Source organism: Halichoerus grypus, chromosome 6 (genome assembly GCF_964656455.1).
Source record: "Halichoerus grypus chromosome 6, mHalGry1.hap1.1, whole genome shotgun sequence".
Classification (NCBI taxonomy): domain Eukaryota; kingdom Metazoa; phylum Chordata; class Mammalia; order Carnivora; family Phocidae; genus Halichoerus; species Halichoerus grypus.
This window is the reverse complement of record NC_135717.1, coordinates 8274936-8295404: the sequence shown is the minus strand read 5'-3', so window position 1 is coordinate 8295404 and position 20469 is coordinate 8274936. Positions and strand designations below refer to the sequence as shown.

At 47.8% G+C, this 20469-nt stretch overlaps 1 protein-coding gene across 9 annotated transcripts in view; it reads right to left on the bottom strand.

Annotated features, from left to right (window-relative positions):
* Positions 1-20469, bottom strand: part of CUX1 (cut like homeobox 1) — a 351030-nt gene that overhangs the window by 181992 nt on the left and 148569 nt on the right. For all 9 annotated transcript variants that reach the window (XM_078074422.1, XM_078074425.1, XM_078074428.1 and 6 more), the window contains exon 3: positions 5051-5098. In XM_078074422.1, the coding sequence (XP_077930548.1) occupies positions 5051-5098 (48 nt within the window). The remainder of the gene's footprint in view (positions 1-5050; positions 5099-20469) is intronic.

Below are 20469 nucleotides of genomic sequence, written 5' to 3'. Positions count from 1 at the left end.
CACTTGCTCTCACTTATCACTTCTGGAATCAGTTTTTCAAGTTTTGTGAAAAATTCTGTTGGAATTTGGATTGGAATTCCAAAGACTCCCTCTAATCAATTTAGGGGAAATTGATTATCATTAGTAATAGTGGGAATTTCTATCCCTGCCTACCTTCTGTCCATCTATTTAAGTCCCCCTTACTATCCTTCAGTATAAATGATCTACTTTTCTCCAGAAAGAGTTCCTATGCGTTATTATACTAATTTCTAGGTATTCTTTATTTTTTGTCACTAACTCTAGTTGTATCCTTTTCAGTTTTCTGTCAATGCAGAAGTATGCATATTGATTTTGTATCTAGCAACCTTGTTAAATACTTGAGGCTTGTCTGAAAAATGATAGTTTTGCTTCTTCTGTAATAATACTTGATCTCTTTCTTATCTTCCATACTAGCTGAGACCTCCAGTACAATGTCAAGTAAAAGCAGCAATAGTACACATTCTTGCCTTGCTCCTGATTTGAGGGAATATTTTTGATTATCACTGAGTATAATGATTGATGTAAATTTTTGGTAAATACTTTTCCCCAGGTTAAAGACGTTCCCCTCTATATCACATGGCTGGTAGGTTGGGTTTTTTTTTTTAATCATGAATGGATGCTGAATTTTTATATCAGATTCTTCTCTATTAAGATAATTTCTCCCTTTAATCTGCTAATGATATTAATGTGCATTAATAAATTTTTCTAATGTTAAACCAAACAGCATTCTTGGGATATACGGAGCTTGATGGATTCCATTTACTAACACCCCTTTAGGGACTTCTGCGTATCTATTCATAAATATGACTGATTTTGAATTTTCTTTTCTTATGCTACTCTTGTCTGGTTTTGGTATCAAGGTTACATTAGCTTCGCAAAAGGAGGTAGGAAGTGTTCTTTCTTTTTCTATTTTCTAAAGGAGTCTGCAAAAGAGTAGAACTTGTCTGTTTCATGAATGATTGACAGGACTCTCCCGAAAACCGTCCCTACCTGATGGAAACATTTCCCTAATAGTTACAAGGCTACTCAGCTTTCCACTTGTTCTTTAATCAGCTTTGGTGCATTCTAGTATTCCAGAAATGTGTCCATTTTGCCTAGGTCTTAAAATTTACTGGCATGAAATTGATCGTAATATTCCCTTACTATCTTTTTAATCTCTGCTGTGGCTGCAAAGTTACCCTGTTTCCAGTATTAACCTTTTCTTTCCTGATTAGGAAGTCTCTTCAAAGAACCAATGTGGTAGTCTCTTCAGAGAACCAATTTCTGGGCTGTTTGTCTCTTGGATCTTTTTTTTTTTTAATTCTTATATATTTTTATTATTATTCATATTTATTATTTCCTTCTCCCTGTTCTCTTTGAGCTTATTCTGTTGTACTTCTCTAATGTTTTAAGCTGATGCTCATAGGTTTTCAGTCTTTCATTTCCTCCCTGATAGAAGCATCTAAGTTATTTCTTAAGAGGATTTTCCTCTCTGAGAACACTTGGCTTAAGCATCCAGCTCCCCTACAGCCAAGAGGAGGAGGGCCCAAGCCAACTCCTTCCCCTCCTCAACCTTTTATACCAGGACCCTCGTCAGGGAGAGAAGCAAGGAGAGGAAGAGACTATTTCCAAGACCTAGCACTTTCCTAGAGAGTGTGTCACTTCACTGAAGGGACTGTCTGAATTACTGGACTAAAATAAGTCTTAAATTGGATTGACCATTGAGGTTAACCCCCTCTCCCCGCACTGATCGCTTGGCCGGGCCTGTGAAACAGGCAAACTTAGGTATGGTAATCAATCAGTCAATCACTCAATCACATTTCAGTGTGGGCTAAATTTGATGACTTGGCTATAATGATCCTGAGTGACCGATGCGATTATAGTATTCCCCGCTGTTCAATCAAGGACAACAAATACAGTTATTCACTAGTTTCTTTTAAAGCTATTTCCTGAGCAGATGTTCTGACGCCCCTTTCTCCTTATTAACACAGCACAACCTGAAGAAAGGATGGAGGCAAAATGTTTTACAAACCATCTCCGGAGGCAACCTCACTGTTCAATCATTTATTCCCTAGCCATTTTTGAGAGCCTTAAAACTTTTTAGTTCCCGCCATGGTTGCTTTCACACACCTTACAGGGCTAAAGGGGAAGAGAGACAAAGGGACGGGCGGCTCTCAGGCCTGATGACAAATGCGTCACAAGTCGCGTGGGTGTAATGGGGACACACGGTGGAGGGGACCCGGCCTATTATTTGGGGCTCAGGGAAGACCTTCCTTGAGGAAGTGGCGTCCAAGCCGAAGGGAACCCGGCAAAGAAGTGGTTCAGCCCGTGCCAAGGCCTGGAGGCTGGCGAGCATGCCCAATGCACCAGGGCCTGGCAGAAATTCAGAATGGCGTGTATCCAGTGATAGGTGGTAAGGAGTGAAAGGAGTCTAAGAAAGGGAGGCAGCTGCCCAGTCATGAGGGTCTCACCAGCCACAGGAAGGAAGGTGTCTGGATTTGCCCTGAGAACCACAAGAAAACACTGAAGGGCGTGAGCGGTACCCTGGCCGGGCTAACGTTTCCCACGACGGTACAACACACTACGAATACACCATCTCGCAGGACCTCTGAAGTCCTGTGTGAATTTCTCCCTGTCTGAAAACTGCATCTTGTTCTCGGTTTTGTTTTTTCTTTTCGGGACCTCAAATAGTGAAGTAATCTAATCACAACACCATACGTTGTCCCGGGGGGAACGCAAGCACTTTGGGATAAACTCAAAGAATATATCCAATAAATACAATCGCATTCAGCAGGCACTAACGAAGGATATAAGAGTAATCCTCTGATTAAAGAAGGCAGCATTTTAGAAAAACAAGCTGAATGGGTCCTGCCCCATCGAAGCACCGAGACACGCTGGCTTCTGACCTTACTCATCAGAAAACCGACCCTGTCATGTGGTCCCCCTCTGCTATGAACGTTCCTTCTTCAGAAACAAGTAGGAGTTAGCCCTTTCTACTCAAATTAGCTTACTAGAAAACAAATTATTTAACGTAAACATAGCAATTAGCAATGATTTAAATATTAGCAGTGCTATAAAAATATTTATTTTTCAAATCGCTTTTAAAAAAAAAAGGCAAATAAGAAATCTGGAATGTCTCTCGGGCATTTCAAATTTAATATATCTGGAAGCACACCCACTACCCCATTCAGAGTGTGGGGTAATCTATATTATAAGTGGGTTACATTCCTAAAAGTGAGAGGGTGTGAAGACAGAGTTTTATATTGAAGGAGAAATATACATGTAATATATTTTGTGTGTGGGGGGGTGGGTGTATATAAACATATATACGGCCATCCCGAAGTACAACACATGAACTTGATTGAACCCAGTTCAGGGGCAGGGCAGTTATAAAAGACATTTGGCGAGTAACTGGGGAAGATTGATCTGGGACCAAATATTAGCTACCACGGAATGAGTGTTGCTTTCCCAGGTGCGATACTCGGGCTTATGTGGCAATACTGGGGAACAACCTCTCGGAGATGTATGCGTGCATGTGTTTAGGAGTACAGAGCCGGGCTATCTGCAACTTACTTTCAAATGTGGTGAAATACTAGCGAGCGGTGAGTCTGGGTAAAGGGTGTATACGTGCTCGTTATACTAGTTCTTTCTCCTTTTATGCAGATTGGAAATTTTTCAATCAGAACAAAAAACAAGCAAACAACCCAAGCCAGCACACTGAGCTATTTCAGTCGCAGAAACCCTAAGCCACTGGGCCTCACAAAAGCTGCTGAACGGGTCAAAGAAGAGATCGGATCAATGCGGGCAGGTGTAAGGTGACAGTCTCACTCAGAAAACCAGCGTTTGGAGATGCATTTGTGAGGAAAGGCAATTCATGTCCGTCCAGACCTGGGATAGTGATATCCCCCGAGCCTCCCGGGGCTGAGCACCGGAGGGCTTCCTGAGACAGGAGATGGTGAACAGAAGAGCCTTCTGTGGCGTCCCTCCCGAAACCCGCAGTGGTGCCAGCATCCCTGCTCCTTCCTGCATGGCGCCCTCGCCCTCTGCTGTCACCTGCTCACTGAAGAATGTGCCAAAGGCCGGCCCCGACCTCTGCCTCTGGAGCTCTGGGCCCAGGACACCAGCGCCCTTCCCTCGTGTCCCAGAAGTCAACTGGCTCGGCCCACCACCTCCCGCCCCTCCTGAACCTGCCATCTCACTTCCCCATGTGCTCTGGGCATCAGGAAGGTGCAAGAAAATAAAATTCTCAAGATGCTCCCGATTCGGGTTCTTCTGAGGGCTTTGAAAAAGTCTTGTTCCCGCTTCCTCAGTGTCATTACCGCTGCCATCGTTCCAACGGGAGAAGCTAAGAGCCAGGAACGGCTAACTCCACAAGAGTGACAAAATGTCTGGTTTTTAAAGTTCACCCAGTCTCCACAAAGGGCTGAGAAGGAGCTGGAGTGTCACCCACCTCAACGGCTCACATCTCTGAGGGCTGCCCGCCATCTTGCCAGATGGCACGGTCCTTCTCTGGAAGGACCCAGGAGAAAGCTTTTCCTTACACTGAGCCCAAACTTACTCCTTGTGGCTGCCCGTTCTTTGTTTCAAGCCTCAAGCCAGTGAAATCCTTCTTTCCCCAGTAGCTGTGCATGAAAGCACCAGATTGCCCCACTCCATCCTTCCCACACAGGAGGCCTCCTGGTGGCCGTGGTCCCCAGGCTAACTGAGGGAGCCAGTGAGCCTGAGGAGGTCCATGGGCTCCTGAAGGCTCCAGTGTGGACACGCTCAGTCCACTGTGGGAAGCACAAGCATGCGGGCTGCTTTGCCCCGGAATCTACCACATCCTCTTACATCTCAGCTACAGCTTCACTTTCCATACGGGCTTTAACTGAGGACCCAGTGGAAACATCACACCAGGAAGCACAAAATCCACATGACACTGAGTTAGTGCAGCTGGGAAGGCTCCATCTGGGCAAGCACCTTCTGTCAATGGCATTTATTTAATGAGAATAAAAAGCAAACGCAATGAACTATGAAGGGTGGCTCAGGATATAAAATAAATATAAATGCTTACCTCCCCCTGGAAGCTCTTCAGCAGTGGCGCTACCTGCTTGCGCAAATCCTGGAGCAAGAGGGGTGGGTCAGGAAACAGCCATTGCAGAAGGAAAGAGAAGGGAAACATTCGTTAAGGCCTCCTAAAAACAGCTTTGAATTCAGTGATGATTATCATTAGATAAAGCAATCCTGGTACCTCCCCTGTCCGTTTCCTTCATTCGTACAACATAAATCATGCCGACTGGCTCTCCGTAATTTAAATGGACTTACTTGGGAATACCACTAGATTCTCTTTCTTCCCGAGTCCCGGCTACACACACCTCATTCTGAATGTGCTATGGACTCGAGTGTTGGCTGGTGTCATTCTGAGATAACCTGCTTAGTATAGAATAGGATCTTATATTGTACATTTGACTTGTTTGTATCTGAAGAGGATCTGGGGCCACCATCCTGCATTTTAGCTGTTTCTTTTAAGCACTGTTACTGGGGGATACGTCTGTTTTGAATCCGTGTCTGATACGGTCGGTGGAAATTTCATCCCAAGCCACCAGTACCCCTTTCATAACAATGGAACACCCCAGAGGGAAGTCTGTATGATCTCCTTGAGAATATTTTCTTTCAAATGAAGTAAGTGACTAATGCACAACATAGTGATTATAGTCAATAATACTGTATTATAAACTTCAAAGCTGCGGAGAGACGAGATCTTAACTGTGCTCAACACAAAGAAGAAATGACAATTATGTAACATGATAAAGGTGTGAGCTAACACTACTCCAGCAGGAATAGTGCAAATATGCAAAAGTACCAACCAACCCCGGGTACACCTCCACCTTACACAACGTTACGTGTCAACTGTATCTCAATGGGAAAAAAAAATGAAGTAACTGAGAATATGCGTCAAAGACTTTGAAATATACTCAAACAACGCAGCTCCTCCTTCATCGAGACATGGGGCAAATGAGGTATTTACTGAACATGATCTACGTGCCATATCAAATTTAATAAGTCTGGGCCAAGGCCAGGCATCTGCCTATTTTCAGGTTCCAAGGCTGATGCACACGCCAACTGATGAGTACCGGCAAACAATGGACATGGGCCGATCAACCCATAACACAGGAAGGAGGTGAAGTATTATTTCAGGATAAGAGCCCAGGTGCTATGGGGAGAGCACAGAGGAAGGATAAATTCAGATGAAGGAGGCGAGGAGCGGTTTCACAGAGGAAGCGGCATCTGGGCTGAGAAGGCAGGCGGGGTCTTTGCAGGCCAGTTCTCAGTATGCCCGCCTGTGCGCACGTCACCTCTAACCCGCCGTCGAATACACAGATGCTCCTGGGCAAATGAAGAGTCTGGACGTCTGTCTACAGCTCCTGGGTCAGAACCTGGTCCATCAGATGGAAGGCAGCGGGCAGAGCCCTGATTCCAAATTCTGGCCCGGCCACTCACTCTCTGTGGGAGCTCGGGATGCCGCTCTACCTCCAAAAGCTCAGTTTCCCCTCCCCAACGTGCTTAATAATACGAACCACTTTCACTACTATGAGTAACATCATAGTTACCATTCAGGGAAAAGCGTTCTAGAAAATTTAGAGTTACCCTAAATCCATGTGAGCGCACAGAAGACAGTCTTCTCTGGCACCAGGACTTTTCAAGCCTCACTTGGAGGTGGATGAAGAGGGAACCCCCACACCCCAGAAGGGGTGGGGGATGACCCCTCGGCCTCTCTCGCTCTGGGATGCTGTGATTCTCTAAGGAGGCCCGCCCTGGGCCTGCTCAGTGCCCCCGAGGTGAGCCATCCTCATCAGCTGTGTGTACGTACACAGGGGCACGTGTGGTACCTGCTCGCTCTTTGCTGACTGATGGACAGCATTCTGTGCTCCTTTAGCCAAGCACCTAACCCAAGGGCCCTTCTTCCATCCTAAGCTCGGAAACCAGCTCGCTCCCTCACAGAGCTGAGCAGTGTTAGGAAGAACGGCTCATGGTGTCTCCTGCTCCTGGGTCCTTTGTGGTTTTCCTCTGGACCAGGGCCTTTAACCATTTTGGGTCGTGAAGCCTTCTGAGAATCTGAGGAAAGCTATTCACTCTTCCCTCCGGGCTGCAACTCTGCGAATGATTTCACTGTCGCCTTCCTGAAGCCTACCCGCACGACCCAGGTTAGGACCCAGGCTAGGACCAGGTTAGGCCCCAGGTTAGGACCCCTCGTTCCGGCCTGTGCTGTCCAGTACATAGCCACCAGCTTTAGTTATACTTAAACATAACTTAATTAAAGTGATTTTAAAAATTCAGTTCCTTCGGTCGTAGAAGCCACGTTTCAAGTACTCAGCAGCCACATGAGGCTGGCGGCTACCAGGCCAGACGGCACAGATCCGGGGCTCCTCCTCACTGCAGAGTGATCCGTCTATCAGACGAGGCTATACTGTAAGCTCCCTGCCAAACACAGCTAACCCACATTGTTTTGTACTGTGACCCTGTGCAAGTACTTGATCAAGAAATGTTATCATTTCCCTTTTAATGATACGTTTTCCTATAGGTCGCATTCCTAAGGGTGATACCATTATTTCCCCAGAGAAGGCAGTACTTTTGTTTCTCTGCCCCAACCCTTTCTATGTTCTTACACCAAGTTCAATGACAAAAAAAGCTGTCAGAGTCTTTGTCAGCCTCTTCCTAAATAAATAAGGCCATCTGTGATAGACAGCCCTCAAAGATGCCCATGTCCTGATCCCTGGGGCCTGGGGCTCTATTAGGTTAGGGACTCAGCAGCTGTGAGTAACTTAGGGACCCTGAGCTGGGGAGACGAGCCCGGTTGGCCCAAGGGGGCCGGAGGCAGGAAGGAGGGCAAGAATACTCCTTTAGCCTGAGTTCTTCTCTGGGGGACAGAGGAAACAATGTACACCAAAAGCCATAAGTGGGGAACCAGGGATGAAAAGGGTAAAGAATGAGGGGGATCACCGTCGGATCCCAGCCAAGATCAGTGGTAAAAGCCCATGTTGTAACCACAAGAAATGAGCCACGCTCCTTTGTCAGAAACCTGGGACCACAGGTTACGACGTGGGAAGTCTAACGTGAACAGCCCACTGTGTGTTGGGGATAGGGTGACACGGAGGGCAAGGTGGCAGTAGAGAGAGCCTGGGGACTCTGGGGGGGACCAGGCTGGTCCCCTGCCCTCCTCATCTGTCCCTGGGGCAAGGACAGACAGGCAGGATGAGCGCACCGCACTGCTCTGGTCACAAAATTGCAAACACAAGATGATGGATGGAGTTCGCCTGTTGTTTGTTTTCCAAAAAGGCTGACTTTGAGGAAGGCGACTGGTTAATGAGGTGCGGCTGTATTCTCCAGTCTTCTCGCCAAGCAGCCCGGTGCTAGGGTTCGCATCCTAGTGGGTAAAGAGCTGGCGAACATTCATGAAGCGGTGCTGGCCCAGTCCGTGGCACGCAAGCCCGGCTTTCACAGATGTGCTGCAAATCTTCCTGTCAAGAGGCCACAAACCGGGGCGCCTGAGTGGCTCAGTCGGTTAAGCGAACGACTCTGGATTTTGGCTCAGATCATGATCACAGGGTCATGAGATCGAGCCCCGTGTGGGGCTCTACCCTCAGCGGGGAGTCTGCCTAAGGATTCTCTTTCTCCCTCTGCCCCCGCTCTCTCTAATAAATAAATAAATCTTAAAAAAAAAAAAAAAAAAAGAGGCCATAAACCCATGTTCATCTACTACGTAAAAATAAGATGCAAACAGTTAAAGGACGGTAACTTCAATGTGATACTTGTCCAACAACCATCCGAGCCCTGGGCTTCGGGATGGCCCCTCGCTTTCCAGGGAGCTATGGCTGAGCGCCCGCCCCACCCACACATGGTCTGCAGGCCTGCCTCGCTGGGTCTGACAGCTGGTGGCATCTGATGGCCCTTGGGCTCTGGAGAGGGGACTCCTAAGGCTTTCCACGGGCCCAGATCTGGCTGCTGAGAGCTGGAAGCCAGGCCCCCCAGTGTCACAGGACGTGTTTCCTGTTGCTTCTCACTGTGAGTCTATAAAGGCAGCTGTGATTGTAAGAGTGCATCCTCTTCTTTCCAGACTGGGGGCTGCTTGAGGGCAGGGAGTGGGTTTGAGCGCCCCCGCCCCCAGCACCCCAGCTGGCATCACCGGCATCCAGTGCCGGGCTGGACAATATTTTGCTGAGGAAATCCAGGCACGAGAGGCTTTAAACCTCGAGTGGGTCCGTCATTCCTTTCCCCGGAGGGTCAGTCCCACCACCCGCAGGACGGGGGCAGGGCTGTAGGTGTGGCCCCCCCCGGGTTACCGGGCGCCCTCTGTGGCCCACGGCCTGGGTCGGCACCGACACGAGGTTGCTCCCGAGAGCCTGAATGCCATGTCGGGCTACATTTACAGGAGCGCTCACCTCAGTCCCCTGCGTGTCTGGAACGGGGCCTGGCACACAGAGGGACCTCAGAAGACACGGAGCGGGTGCATGAGTAAGAGGAGGAAAAGCAGCTGCACAATCCCCCAGAGGGCATCAAGACCTGGCCGCGCGAGGGTGGCTGCGTCAGGGCCGAAAACCAGGCGCCGACCACCTACGTAACTTAACATTTCCCACGGTTACACTGACAAGGCAAGAAGAAACAGATGAAATGGATCCACCCAAAATATTTTCATCTCCCATATGATCAATATAAAAATGATTTTAATTTATTTTTATTATTTATTTAATTGACAAAGAACGATACTTCTTTTTCTGGTGTTAAAGCCTCTGAAATCTGCATTTTACGCCTCGGCACATCTCACTTTGGACCGGCCACATGTCAAGTGCTCCCTCCACTGACCCCCCGTCACCCCACCATCTCATGGAGCAGCTCAGGGCTAAGAGAGGCAGTCACCATGCATGAGGGCTCTCTTGGGAGAGAGGGTCGAGGCTGGCCAGCACCGCCCCCCAGATGGTCAGAGGGAGACGTGAAAGAACAAGAATCAAGAGAAGCAGGAGGAGAGCCAGGGGAATAGATGCGTCACAGATGTGAGGCGCGAGAAAACCACTGGGTTTAGCAGCCAGGGAGTTCCTGGTGGCCTTGAGGGCGCCCCGAATAGACTGGGGGTGGAACGCAACCTGTGAGGGGTGGAGGTGCTGGGGCTCTGAGCTCTAAGGAGAGAGGGGGAGGACGGTGAGGAAGAAGGTCTCAGGCCAAGTTAACACCAGTTCTTGTGACTGACTGTGTGACACACAGCAGCCCTGCCAAGAGAAGGGAGAGACACCCACATTTTACAGCTGAGGATACGTGAGGCTCCGAAGGGGAAGAACACTTGTCCAAGGTCGCACGGCCAGCAGTGAGGACGTAACCCCGGCTCTCCAAGGCCTGGGCCACAGCGAGATTCTGTGAAGGAATCAATCACCTTGGCCAGGTGTGGGCACAGGGGTGACATTGGGGGCCACCTGGTCAGTGACATGGGGCGGGGCACACACCTATCACTCAAGAGTCTTAGAACGGGCCCAGACTCGGAGGGGAAATGGTGAAACTGGACAGGGTCATGGAATGTGAAAGGTGGCAGGGCCGAGGCATTTGGGACCCCCGTGGATGACAGAAGAGGGGTCAGGACGTGAGTGCAGGGAGGCCTTGGTGCGGGTACAAGACCCAGGCGCCCTGGAGGTCAGCCCACCAAACAGTACCTCCTGCTGGGCTTGCCCTCAGTCGGCCCCACAGCCCACCAAGCTGGCTCCAGGCCCGCCTCACGAAAACAGCAACTTGGACAAGTAGAAGAGACGATAGAAGTGTCCCTGTGTTCTGTCGCAGCACTCCAGGCAGGCAGAAGAGCCTCCCACCATGACTGTAAATAAAGTAAACTCATCTCCACTGTCCCTGCTCTGACCAACCCACTGTATTTGGTTAGAGCACCATCATTCCTTTGGACATAGTGACCTCTCATGACAAGCTTGTTCAAATAACCTTTTAGATATATATTTTTAAACTCCTTTTAAAAAGATTTTATTCATTTGTTTGAGAAAGAGAGAAGGAGAGCGCATGCGCCTAAGTGGGGAGGGGGGAAGGAGAGGGACAAGCAGACTCCCCGGTGAGCAGGGACCTGACATGGGGCTCGATCCCAGGACCCTGAGATCATGACCTGAGCCCAAGGCAGACGCTTAACCAAGTGAGCCACCCAGGTGCCCCTCAAATAACCTCTTAGAGATTAAAGTTGGATGTGTGTGTTTGTACTCACACATATACGTATGTTTGAAGAACTTTAGAGGTAAAAAGGCACTAAATATTCACTCACACCCATACACACACAACCAGTATGTTTGTATGTACTTCAAGCCACCAGCTAAAAATTCCCCATTCCAATTTTATTTTTGGCAGTTTGAGAAATTCCTTATCCAATTCTGCCACCTGCAAATATTATCTGCTTTCGTACTAAACTAAGGAGACAGGGCCGAGGGTGCTCACTTGTGACCCTGGGCCGCGCCACCATCGTTAGTGAGCACATGACATGATTTACTGTCCTTTTAGAACGCGGCGTCCTTTGCTGTCCCCACAATGCCACAAACTGCCGACACAGTGTGTCTATGTGCCCTTCTCTGCAACTGTAAACTGAAGAAAGTGGGGGCCAGGCCAACGAAAATCATATTGGCATGAACTGATAATGATGGATTTAACACAAAGATAAAAAGAACTCCGTAATTCCAGGGTACCCCCTAATTACACTGACAGGTTTTGCAGCGCAGTTTTAAATTCACTTTGATTCTGTACCATTTATTGAGCAAAAAGCAACAAACATCTTAACACGTAGAAAGTGATGTCCTTGAGATTATTAATATCCATGTCTGTTGGCAAAGCCAGAAGAGCGCATTTCGACCTTCTCTCCCTTGAGTGCATTCCAAATAATAAGCAATGTTTATAGAGAGACGCTTCTAGGTGAAAAGGATTTTCACTGTTCTCCAAACCACTGATTCACAACTCACTTTTGAGATCAGAAAACTGAACAGCAAAATGCAATTGAGGAATTTTCTGTGTAATGATGACTCCTGGAGAAAATCATGCTGATTTAGAAGCCAAAAACAAAACGGAACAAAACAAAATCACCATGTGGCGTTCAGATGCACCTGTGAGGTGCAACATCCCAAAACACAGCCCCTGGCCGCACACGGTGTACGTCTTTGGCTTTCTGCCCATTCTGGGCACCTGGGTGGTCTCTCGGGAAGGTTCTGTCCCTATACCCCCTGCCATCTCTCCCATTCCACGGGCTGGGCATACCACAGAATCCCGCGCCACAGATATCGAGCTGGTGGCCACCAGGGTCCACCTGTGCCCAGGAAAGAATGGTGCCCAGGACATGGCTGTTTAGGCTTGGAAGGACAAGTAGGTGAAGGGAGATGGCTCGGCTGTCATGTGTCACCAAAAGGAGGCTATGAATCACGAACACATCTCCAATCATAAAATGGTTCCTATTTTCCAAATCTTCTGTAGTCCAGACTTTGCAGGGTGTTTTACTAAATTTTACATTGTCCCTTTCACTTCTGCTCTTAGGTAACTCACATGCATTTCTGTGAAATGACATTTCAGACTCACTGATGTCTGACGGCGTCTCTCGGAGGTGTCTCATCCCCTACAGTGGCAGCCCAGGAGTGGGTCCTGTCTTCTCTGGGAACAACCCTGCCTTCCCAGGAGCACGGGGCGGGGGGGGGGGGCAGGGCAGTGCCCAAGATTAAGAGTGTTCCACCGGGGCACCTGGGTGGTTAAGCGTCTGCCTTCGTCTCTGGTCATGATCCCAGGGTCCTGGGATCGAGCCCCGCATTGGTCTCCTTGCTCAGCAGGGAGCCTGCTTCTCCCTCTCCCTCTGCCTTCCCCTCTGCCTACTTGTGCTCTCTGTCTCTCAAATAAACAAATAAAATAAAAATCTTAAAAAAAAAAAAAAGTGCTCCACCGACTGAGCCAGCCAGGCGCCCCTATTTTAGGCTACATTAAGCAAAGAGTGCTACTTCTTAAACTGGGATGTCACTGACTTCACTCCTCACTCTGCTTCTGAAGATGGTAAGACGTGTCCAGTGTATGCTTTACAATCGATAAAATACGGCACGCCAATGAACGGACGTTAAAACAACACCTGAGTTGTTTTTGTTTCGAAACTATAGTGGCCTATAGTTTAGGTATTGTGGCTATGTTTTTCAAAGGGGTCCTTATCTCTTAGAGATATATCCTAAAATATTTAGGGATAAAATATGGTTTTTGCTTCAAAATAATTTTACAGGGAGGGGGGTGATGGGTGAAAAGAATAAAGGAAGGAGTGTGTTGGTGGGCCGACGGCGGTCACAGATGGACAACAGCACACACGCAGGGATTTGCTGTGCTCTTCACCCTATCATCTTGTGTAAGTTTGAAATAGAAAATGTTTTTAAGGGGCGCCTGGGTGGCTCAGTCGGTTAAGCGGCTGCCTTCTGCTCAGGTCATGATCCCAGGATCCTGGGATCGAGCCCCACATCGGGCTCCCTGCTCAGCGGGAAGCCTGCTTCTCCCTCTCCCCCTGCTTGTGTTCCCTCTCTTGCTGTGTTTCTCTCTGTCAAATAAATAAATAAAATCTAAAAAAAAAAAAAAAAAAAAGAAAATGTTTTTAAAACACTAGATTTCACTCTGAAACACGCGAAGCCTTCAGCTGACTGATCACAGGGAACAGGCAGAGAAAGAATTAAGAGGTTGGGGGTAGGGACTATCTCTCTTAAATTACAAGCTATCAGCTTGTCACCTGTCACCTTCATCAGGTTAACCTGGAGATGGAAGGGTCATCTGGTCCAATCTCCTGCCCAAGGCAGGAGACCTCTCTGTGGCGTCCTGGCCACGTGGCTTGCCCTCCCGAGGCCGCTCCATCCCTGCTGGGACAGTCATGGTGTGGGAATGTGTCTCGATGTGGGGTCATGGTTTTCCAATACGGGGCTACCAGCACCACCACGGAAGGCAGATATTTGGAGGAAAGCCATCCTGAGCGGGCACAAAGACTGTGACTACCACCAGCAGTTCGTTAATGAATAATTCACAATCAATTGTTTTTCTGAACAAAACCCAGAACAGATTCGAGGTGATTCCACTCTCACTGACTTGCTTTATGATGTATTTTCTTGAGAGGGGGATGAAAGAAGCTGGTTCCCTGACCTGTGGGTCTGCTCGGGGGCTGGGGACATGAGCGGCTGAGGCTCAGCACCCCCTTTGGCCCAGCCAGTATTTGCAAACCCCGCTCCTCTCGCTCCACAGACCGTCTTCCCCACACCACGTTTTCCCTCCAGACCAAATGCCACTCTAGGCCTCCTGCCTCCCGAGTCTACAGACAGTCAGGTTCTAGCTGCTAGACACAAGATCATGCAGATGCCAGACAGGGCTAACCTGGATGGAGTCATTTCCTTCGCAAATCAAGAAATTCCTCTCTATTTTCTTAAACAAAAATGCAAATACGTCAAATTTCAGCAACAGAGTCCGCCATTTATAAATGCATTAAAACACAGTAAATACAACATTAGGTTGGACATAAATATTGCAGTTTAACCGAACTACCACTTGGCCAAAAAGTGATTATAAATTGATGATTTTTTTTCTTCCCAACCGAGAGACTCATCAGACTGAAATGAGAAAACGGTCTCTTTTCTGCAGCTTAAAGCCAAAAGACTGAATACTGTTCAAAATCATCGAGCTCCTGATTCTTTATGCTGATGTCTTTGCAGTTCTAAAATATCCTGATGATGTCTGAATCATCCTTATTAGCAAAGAAAAACCTGGGTGGTGCATCATAGCGAAGGCTGGCCTTATTGACCATAAACCTAACAGTCAGCTTTCTTATCGATAAGCCACCTCTCTTCTACAAATACCACCCATGCGTATTTGTCCAGTGCAGTTTTCTTTTTTTTTTTTTAAATGTTTTATTTATTTATTCATGAGAGTCAGAGAGAGAGAGAGAGAGAGGCAGAGGCAGAGGGAGAAGCAGGCTCCCCGCCTAGCAGGGAGCCCGATGCGGGACTCGATCCCAGGACCCTAGGATCATGACCTGAGCCGAAGGCAGACGCTCATCCATCTGAGCCACCCAGGCACCCCCAGCGTAGTTTTCTAAGGTCCTGGTGGCACCAAGGAAAGAATGCTAATTATCTGGAAAAGAGAAACCATTCTTGGTACTTATTTCCCTGCACGTTGTTTAGATTCAAAGAATTTCTCCCTTATCAGGTGCGCCAGAGCACAGCCCAGGTGTGGCGGCTTGAAACCCGGACGCTATAGATTATATGGCGTGCAGACTGCCGAGCTCAACTTTAAAATACAGTTTGGCGCAAAGTGAAGTTTCTCTTCGTGCCGCGATACTGAAACCTTCGTTTCCGGTCTTATCACCTGAAGATGAATCACGCGGCTATCAATGGAACACCCTACTTTTGGTTACTTTTATAGATGGATGTGTACTCCCTCCAGTCTCTGGGATAGAAAAAAGGTAATGTTAAATGGCATTTAAGCTGAAGTGTTAAATAAAAAATATCTTTCTATGCAACAGCAGGCAGTATGTCCTGGCAGTTTCTCAAAGATTTTAGTTCACAGATTTGAGAAAATTCCATTAGCTTTAATTATTTATCAGCAGTCAATTTAGATTACTGTTGTTGACCTATTTTTACAGTGCATGGGCCACCCAGCAATGAAATAAATGAATAGTCCTTTTCTACAATGGCTGATTTTCTGAAATAATAGAAATCTAGTTTAAGGAAGGAATGAAACCCCAAACATGTAATTACCACAATATATAACCTGCCATGCTGCCTTTGGAGCTGGATAAAATGCACATCTTTGTGAGTTTTTTTGGTTATTAAATGAGATTATCTTGAAAGGGATAAACTCGCTCATGCTATAATTTCTTCCCATTTAAATTTCTTTGCTCCATTGAAAACCTGTTCTGTATCTTGGCAAAAAAGCCTCTAACACTGATGGATACGCCTTTAGCACTGTGCCTAATCGAACTGCATAATGGGAAGGCCTGGCTTTGCGGAGCTGCAGGGGAGCGAGGAGAGGGTTCCTGGCGGTGAGCGCCGACAGCCAGCCGCGGGCACCCGAAGGCGGAGGGGGGCACCCCGAGTCCCCTGGGCAAGAGCAAGTGTTCTTCTTTCCGAAGACTCGTTTGATGATGAGAAGTGGCAGGTTTATCGGACTGCTATGCTCGAACTTGGAGCTAAGGTGATGAGGGCTGAGGATGGTGCCCAGATTCAAGATACAGAGGCCCTGGTTTGAAGGAAGAACCGGAAGCGCCTGGGGGCAGCTTAGCAGTATGGGAGAGCCCAAAGGTCACCAAGCCGGCGGTTGTCAGAGTGAGATCTGGGGACTCCTGGCTCCTGGAGGCCCTTCCAAGGTTCCACGAGGTCCAAACTATTTTTGTTATTTGCCTTTTCCACCCTCATTGTCTTGCAAAGGCACGTGGAGTTTTCCAGATGCTGTATGCCATGGGATGAGGTCATCACTCTGATGTAAGGACACGTGTGCTTATGTAGTCTTGTGCTTTAAAAAGTGTCAGTTTTAACCTCTAACACCTCACTATGGATAGACACACACACACGAAAGCTCTCTGGAGTCCTCAATGTTAAGAGGCCAGAAAGTTGGAGAAATGGCAGCTCCAAGGTTTCTGGTCTTGGAGTATAGAACCGCATCCAGTTGTCAGGATGTCAAGGCGGTCTGATGACCTGCCGGAGTCCCGTGAAGCAGCTGGGCCAGCCGGTCACCCCGGGCACCGAGGCCCTCCCCCTGTATCTCGTGGTGTCTGTGGGCCTGAGGGCTTGGAAGCACTGGCGTCAGCCCTGCCTGGTGGCTCAGGGATTTCCGGCAGGACTTTTGGTGGCCAGGGGAGGAGACGACCTCTGGTTCCTCTGACCCGTTCTCTACATACATCTGATTTCCCTTTAGGTCACTTTCTGAATAAGGGCTCATGTCTAAACCCTTCATTTTATTTCTGAACTTCGAAAATACTGCTGTGATTTGGTTACGTAGCCACACATGGCTGGGTTTTGAGTTTGTCAAAGAGAGGAACTACATATTTCATTATAAAACCATTCAAACATTGACTTCATGCCATGAAGGAGCTAGTCCCAGTCCTGCCCTCATGGGGCTTACATCCTCTGTGAAGTCTGAACCAAGTCTAGATTCTAAGCCCTCATGGGGCTTACATCCTCTGTGAAAACTGAACCAAGTCTAGATTCCCAAGTCTAGGCAGCTAAGGGGCAACGCACACCCCAAGTCCGCTCCTGGGGCCACTGACAGTGTGAGGCCTGGAGGAGACAGTGAATACCGGTGGATTGAATGAGTGAACAAGTAGATGCTCTTCTCAGACTCAACACCGCACCAAACCTTTATGGGAACTGCTGCAAAGGGGATTCATGTGCCACACAAGGGACCTGCCCCAGGAGCCTTTCTACCCTGGGACTCTCTGAAAGGAACCAGGAAACGGGGCTCTGGCTTCACCACACCCACCCACTGTAATTGATGCCAGACCTTAGGCCCTGCTGACATTTAGACAAATGGGCTACTTGTTAGAATGGAGATTAATCCATCAGTTTAGTGCTTCTACTTCTGGGAATGCATCCACAAGGATGACCAGAGACGCAGAGAGAGATTTATGTACAGCAATGTTTAGCACGTCCTGTTTAGAAAAGAGAAAAATTAGAAATAATACAGATGCCAACAGGAGGGGGTTACTCATTCAAGTTGAGTAAAGCAATACAATGGCATATTAGGTAGTCAGTAAAAGTATTGTTTAAAAAGATTTTATTTATTTATTTGAGAGAGAGTGTGCACGAGTGGGGGGAGGAGCAGAGGGAGGGAGAGAAGCAGGCTCCATGCTGAGCAGGGAGCCCCGACGGGGGACTTGATCCCAGGACCCTGGGATCATGACCTGAGCCGAAGGCAGAAGCATAACTGACTGAGCCACCAGGCGCCCCAGTAAAAGTATTTTTTTAAGGATACTCAATACCATGAAATAATGCACCACTGCCAGTTAGTCACCAAATATTTGTTGGGTGGCTATTACAGGCCCTGAGGCCCTGTTACAAGAGCTCCTTCAGTTGGGAGCCAGACCCTTGGGTGCCTGCGCCACCTGGGTGAGAGACGCTAGTGAAATGGGCACCCCCTGAAAAACTCTGCCCCTGGCTGGTGCCCTAAAGGGGAAGAGCATGGCGCTGGGGGTGTCTACGGGGCAGACCTGGCCTGGGCCAGCAGGGGGCGCTCCTCTGAGAAAGGGCACTGAGCCCAGATCTATAGGACCAGCGGGGGTTGAAGAGGGGAAGAGAAGCCACAGACTACTAGATGGGTTTACAGTACGACCCCCATGTGGGTAAAAATGAATAAACGTACATATATGTGTGTTTGGGGTAAAAAGGCAAGAACTATATCGGCGTTACGTGGTAAATGAATAGAGTTATAGCTGATTTTTAATTTCTTTGCCTTTAAATAAATCGTATCCTCCTCACAGCAAAAACACTCTTTTGAAAATTGAGGATGCGGATCAAGTAATAGTTTAAAAAGTAAGTGGAGGGGCGCCTGGGTGGCTCAGTCGTCAAGCGTCTGCCTTCGGCTCAGGTCATGATCCCAGGGTCCTGGGATTGAGCCCTGCATCGGGCACCCTGCTTGGCGGGAAGCCTGCTTCTCCCTCTCCCACTCCCCCTGCTTGTGTTCCCTCTCTTGCTGTGTCTCTCTCTGTCAGATAAATAAATAAAATCTTTAAAAAAAATTAAAAAATAAAATAAAAAGTGGAGTTTCTAAGGTTTGCAGAGCAAGTGGGTCACCCTCTGCCACTCCTCTCTGGTACAATCTCTGGACATGGTGACGCCCACGCGGCCAACTGAGCGGTCAGGCGTTATTTCAGTCGACACAGGGCCCACAGTGAAAATAAATACTGTACCTGCTAATGCATGGCCAAACTACATGTCCTTCTCTAAGGAAAAATTATTTTATAAGCGCAGTAAATGTCAGCAGGAAATCTACTGGTCTGTCATTTATTTTTTTTCATTTATATAAAATAGTATGGTTTGGGAAAAGTGTACTACAAAACAGGATGTATGGCATGATCTTTATTGTTTTAAAATATGTATTATTTATGAACAAAAAAGAGATTGGAAAGATCTAAAAGCAACACGCTAACATTTATATCTAGGATTACAGGTGATTTATTATCATCTTCTTTATGCTATATGCAAATTTCTATAATGAACAGTCATACTTTTTATAGTCAGAAGACGAAGTCGCAGATCTCAGACAATATCGGGGAGACTTAAAACATCATTGCAAACCGACACCAGAAGGGCAGGAAGAACCCACAGATGGGTCCCAGACAGGGGATGCTAGCGTTCAGCAGACAAATCACCAGACAAGGACAGATTTTGCCAACGAGACAGAGGAGATTTAAAACCAGATCTCAAACATACCCCCCTGCCCCACTTCCCTGTCCTGGTCTCCGTTTTGTTTCTCCACCCGAAGGCCTTACTTCAGATTTATTCAGCATTTGTGTGCGTAGCTTACCTAAAATTAAGCATCGCGGAAAAAGATATACCTTCATCCTAACTTAATGATCAGCGCACACTGTTATTAATATTTACTTGCTTCACAGAGCTGCTCAGAGGAGTAATTAATAATAAACGATAGGAAAATCTCCTTGCAGACCCAGAGCACACTGTAGACGCTTTCTCAGATACTCACACACACACACAGGCCAACAGAGGCGGGGACCTTCCTCTGCAGGGTCCCGCTCCTTAGTAGCAGAACATGTACTTGGCGACCCTGGCGCAACCGGGAGGCCCCAAAGACGTGGGATCGAAATGGGCTTTATGATTATTACTTGTAATTTCTCTTTCGGAAAATACTACAGAGCAAAAGGGCAGATGAAATGCAGGCCATAATTTCTTAATTTCGAAATGGAATTATTTATATCATACCGCTGGAAACCAAGTCTAAGAAACACATGTGAGTCAGCGGCCAACTAGAGAATTTAAACCTTAGGAATCAGATTTTATGTCTAAAGACGCTCAGAGGCTTCCCAGTGGATTACCTCAACCACGCAATTAAGGAGAAACAAAAGTTTCCAGGGCAAAGAAAGACTTCCTGGCCCCCCTCCACTTCAGCAACCCAGACATGTGGCAGACTACAATGCTCGGCTCCAGGAAGGGGGCCCAACGTCATGCCACCAAAGGATGTCCTTTTGAGGCACCGAGGAAGCACCTCCTTAGTTTCTCCCAGTCTTACCCAGCAGGTGCCAGCCCTCAGAGACCCCAGAGGTCAGGGATGAGGTTTACGACGCAGGCAAGGGCAGGGTGAAAAGGTGCTATTCATCGTACACATTATGCTAAGGCCTCAAGGTCCAAAAGATACTTCATTCACTGACTTTTCACTCTTGAAAGCCTGCAGAGCTCAAGGAGTATGTCTGAAAAGAAGTCTGCTTGGTACCGATGTCTTGGCCCAACGCTGCAGTTCAAGGCA